At 41.0% G+C, this 4,559-nt stretch overlaps 1 protein-coding gene across 1 annotated transcript; it reads left to right on the top strand.

The window, feature by feature from the left end:
* The first annotated feature begins 2,478 nt into the window (after positions 1–2,478).
* On the top strand, positions 2,479–3,126 carry LOC147460675 (uncharacterized). The gene has a single exon (XM_086503749.1). The coding sequence runs from the start codon at positions 2,479–2,481 to the stop codon at positions 3,124–3,126; it is 648 nt and encodes a 215-aa protein (XP_086359875.1).
* Positions 3,127–4,559: the final 1,433 nt, after the last annotated feature.

The following is a 4,559-nucleotide window of genomic DNA, read 5'->3' as shown; positions in this document are numbered from 1 at the left end:
GGTTGTTTCCAGATGATCCAGAAATCGAAGAATGGAATGTGGGTTTTGAAGAAAGTCCTCGAGTGATCAAAGTGAATAAGCATCTGAACCCAGAAATGAAAGAAAAAGCCCGACTTATGTTCCAAAAATACAAAGACGTATTTGTAGAGGAACATACTGATTTAAAAGGTGTAGATCTAGAGGTTTGTCAACACAGAATACCTTTAAAGCCAGATGCCAGACCAGTGCATCTGCAAAGGTACAGAATGAATCCAAACTATGCTAAGAAAGTCAAGGAGGAAATTGACAACCTTCAGAAGGCTGGATTTATCACAGAAGTTGCCATTAGTGATTGGCTATTCCCTATTGTGGTAGTACCAAAGAAGAATAGAAAGCTCAGAGTCTGTGTGGATTATTGAAAGGTGAATGCTCAAACCATCAAAGATCCTTTTTCATTACTTTTTATGGATATGCTTCTTGATGAGATTGCAGGCCATGATATGTATAGCTTTATGGATGGCTACAGTGGCTATAATCAATTAAAAATTACTCCTGAAGATCGGAGTAAAACCACTTTTATCACTGAATGGGGCGCATTCATGTATTTAGTCATGCCATTCAGTCTTTACAATGCTCCAGCAACACTCCAACGTTGTATGATGGAGATGTTCAGTGAATTCATGCACCGATTTCTCGCCATATTTATGGATGCCTTCACTATATTCTCAACTGAGGAGAAGCATTTGTTGTTTTTAGAAATGGTTTTCCATCGGTGTAAGAGAAGAAGATCTGTTTGAATCCATCAAATCTGTTTTCCTGGTCTGCAAGGGACAATTACTAGGGCATATAGTGTCCAGGAATGGCATAGAGATGGCCAATGATAAAATCCAGTGTGTCCAGCAGGCCAAGGCACCCCGCACAGCATCTGAATTAAGTTCATTCTTGGGATATATCAATTTTTATAGAAGATTTGTTCATATGTTTGCTTCCAAGGCATTACCTTTATATGAGCTCACCAAGAAAACCAGTAAGTTCATCTAGACTGCTGAATGTGAGGAGAGCTTCCAATGTCTTAAAAATGCCATTATCAGTAAGCCAGTACTCCGACAACAAAATTGGGATGTTATATTCCATGTGCATGTTGATGCTTCGGGACTGGCAATGGGAGCAATATTGGCTCAACCAGATGGGAGGACTGATCATCCAGTGTATTTTGTCAGTCGAAGATTTAGTCAAGCTGACAAGGATATACCACCAGGGAGAGAGAAAGCCTTAGGAATGGTTTTCAGTGCCACCAAGTTTCGACATTATTTACTGGGCAAGCTATTTCATTTCTATGTGGATCATCAGGCATTATTATTATTTATTAACAAAGTCATTATCTAAGGAAAGATTGATCAGATGGATGATGTTCCTGATGGAGTTTGAATTCCGCACATTACACAAGCCTGAAAAATCTCATTCTGGTGTTGATTTCCTGTCCAAAAGTACTGAAGGCTACTCAAAAATATCCTTTAGGGATGAGCCAATAGATGTAGAGCTGTTTTAGGTGACAACTGAGGAAAATACAGATCCAAAATGGTATGATGTGTATCAGTTCCTTTCAAAAGGAGGATTCCTAGAAATCTGGACTCAAAATCAAAAGAAATCTCTGATTATTAAGAGTCTGAAGTTCACCATCATAGGAGGATTGCTCTATAGACTGGGTATCGATGGTGTTCTTCGAAGGTGTGTGCTAGTGAAAGGAAGGATGCAAGTCATCTCTAAAGCACACAATGGGGATTTTGGAGGACACTTCTCCACTGATATTACTTATAAGAATATTTTGCAAGCTGGATTATGGTGGCAAATTTTGATAGCGGATGTTCAAAGTTTTTGTAAAACTTGAGATATATGTCGGAGAATGGGCATACCAACAACAGCTGATATGACTTCACTTACTCCAGTTCAACCACTGGGAGTATTCATGAAATGGGGTCTAGACTTCATGGGACCATTCAAGAAGGTCACTCCAAGGAAGAACCGGCATATCTTGATGGCTACCTGTTATGTCACTAAATGGATGGAGGCCAAGGCTCTTCTAGATAATACTGCAAATTCCACTGTTGTGTTCTTATTTAAAAACATTATCTGTCGCTATGGATGCCCCATTGAGATTGTGTCTAATCAAGGGACACATTTTATTAATGACACTATGGAAATTTTGATGGAAATACTCTCAGCTAAGCACAGGAAATTAACTCCTTATTATCCTAGGTGCAATGGTCAAGCAGAGAGCAGTAACAAAACCATCAAGAATATTCTCACCAAGATTGTTCAGAAGGAACCACATCAGTGGGATCTTAAGCTCCAAACTGCTCTATGGGCCTACAAAACATCTTATAAAGTCACCACTACAATGACATCTTATAAAGTCATCAATGGGATCTTAAGCTCCAAACTGCTCTATGGGCCTACAAAACATCTTATAAAGTCACCACTACAATGACACCTTTCATAATGGTGTATGGTACTGAAGGTGTAGTGCCTATTGAATTCATGATTCCCAGTCTTATAATGATGGTGGAATATGGATTAGATTTGAATCATAATCTTAAACATAGACTGGAAGAATTAGTGCAGTTGGAAGAGTTGCGACAATGTGCCATGCTGGAACAGGAGATCGTTCAGCAACGAAGAAAGCACTTGCATGATAGAAGAATCAAGGTTAGGAAGTTCCAGAAGGGAGACTTAGTTTTGCTTTATCAATCCAAACTGGGCCCTAAGAAACCAAACTTAAAGATAGCTTGGGCTGGTCCATATGAAGTCGATTGGGTATTTTCCAATGGCGCAGTAAGGTTGAAGGACTTATCTGGATTATTGCTGTCAGGTGTTTATAATGGGGCCAAAATCAAGCTATATTATTCTAATGAAAAAGAGACCTCCATAGGAGAAGAGACTGGTCTTCTATGTACTGATGACCAGGGACTTTCAGACCCAGCCATTCTAAACCTCTTCCATGTACAACCAGTACCAGAACCAGTGATAGTGCTAGAAAGTCTCAGCGTGACAAAACAGTGCCAGTGTGACAGAGTCGGTAGAGTTTCAGAGCTAGTACCAATTTTTATGGGGAAAAGGGCCAATGGGAATGCATGTGATAATCATTAAGGGGATTATGGGACAAATTAGCCAATGCATGTGTGCCCACGTCGCCGACGGTGCACAAAACTCTAGGAATGGTAAGTAGTGGAGCTTTTAAGGCACTTACGCATATAACAATAAGGCGGGTAAGCATTCTTCCTCACAAGTCTCTTGTGCAACGCCTACCTGCTGTTACACACTCGCCATCGCCAAGCTCTGAAGACTCTTCACTACAACCAAAAACCTCCTCATCAAAAGAATCTGTTGATCACTATCTATCCTTACCCGACACACCTTGTTGCGGCTTTGAATATACAAGTAAGTCTTCTTCATTTACATACCGTCCTCACAGTGTATGGGTAGAAGGAAAATGTCGGAGAAGATGCAGGATACAATAGATGAAACCGCAACAATCATCAACTCTCTTCAAGCTTCTCTATCACTTATCCCACATAGCAAGATACAAAGATATGTGTTTGTTGAGCAGGCAGAATTGCCGCTACAGCTCTGGGATTTGCATGTAGTCGTACACGCTACAAGGTTGGATTTTGATACAGCCATTATCAAGTAGGTTCTTGATTCTTTTAATGTTGAGGAAGGCAGTGCCATTGTCAATGGTGTAAAAATCACAGCAACACCTAACGACATTGCCTACGCCTTCAAAATGCCCAACGAGACAAAGCCAACCACAACCTCTACAGAGCAGATAAGTCTGCCTCTGAAGGAGGATGAAGCGGCTAAAAAGAAAAGAAAGGCTAGTGCACAAGGGGTTCCAGTAGCAGGATTGAACGTCCCCTCAGCCTACAGGTTTGTTGCTGAGGCTGTTAGATTGAAGAACAATCCCACATATGTGTCAGAGAAGGTGTTTGCCATGCTGCTCGCAAAAAGATTAAATGTTAAAGCTAAAATCAGTTTATGCCAGATCTTGTCTCACATTAATGTGCTCCAGTAGACTGCCAAGCTGAAATCTTAGAATGTATTCAAAGCTTGGTATGTCTGGAAATTTCTATATTGGGCAACTGCTCCAAAAGCCTCTTTCGAGGTAAAGATGTCTTGGAGTCCGAAGCCCATTCCAGCCACTAACAATGTAGAGCTATCCTCAGACGAAGAGGCTCTAGGCAATCAGTTGGCTCTAATCGGACAGAAGAGGAAGGCCACATAGATGGAGGCCAGTGGTTCAAAGAAACCAAGGATTATGTTGGCAAAGAGTACTGATCTATTGAAGCGATTGGAGAGTCAATCAAGCCCTTGCCTACTGAAAAATCCTCAACAGACCAGACTTCAACAATACCTGGAGAGCAGACTCCAACAAAAATTGGCACTAGAACAGGTCAGCAAGCAATGTCGAGCACTGAACATGTGGCAATCAATAACGACAAAGGAAAGGGCCCAACACTTGCCAACTTGGCCACCAAAGTCCTTTTCAGTAAAATGGCTTTATACGTCGCCACGAAGGATTG

The sequence above is a fragment of the Adiantum capillus-veneris genome, chromosome 3 (genome assembly GCF_014529385.1).
Source record: "Adiantum capillus-veneris isolate H3 chromosome 3, ASM1452938v2, whole genome shotgun sequence".
Lineage (NCBI taxonomy): Eukaryota > Viridiplantae > Streptophyta > Polypodiopsida > Polypodiales > Pteridaceae > Adiantum > Adiantum capillus-veneris.
Note: the sequence above shows the minus strand (reverse complement) of the source record. Positions and strands in the feature narration are given on the sequence as shown.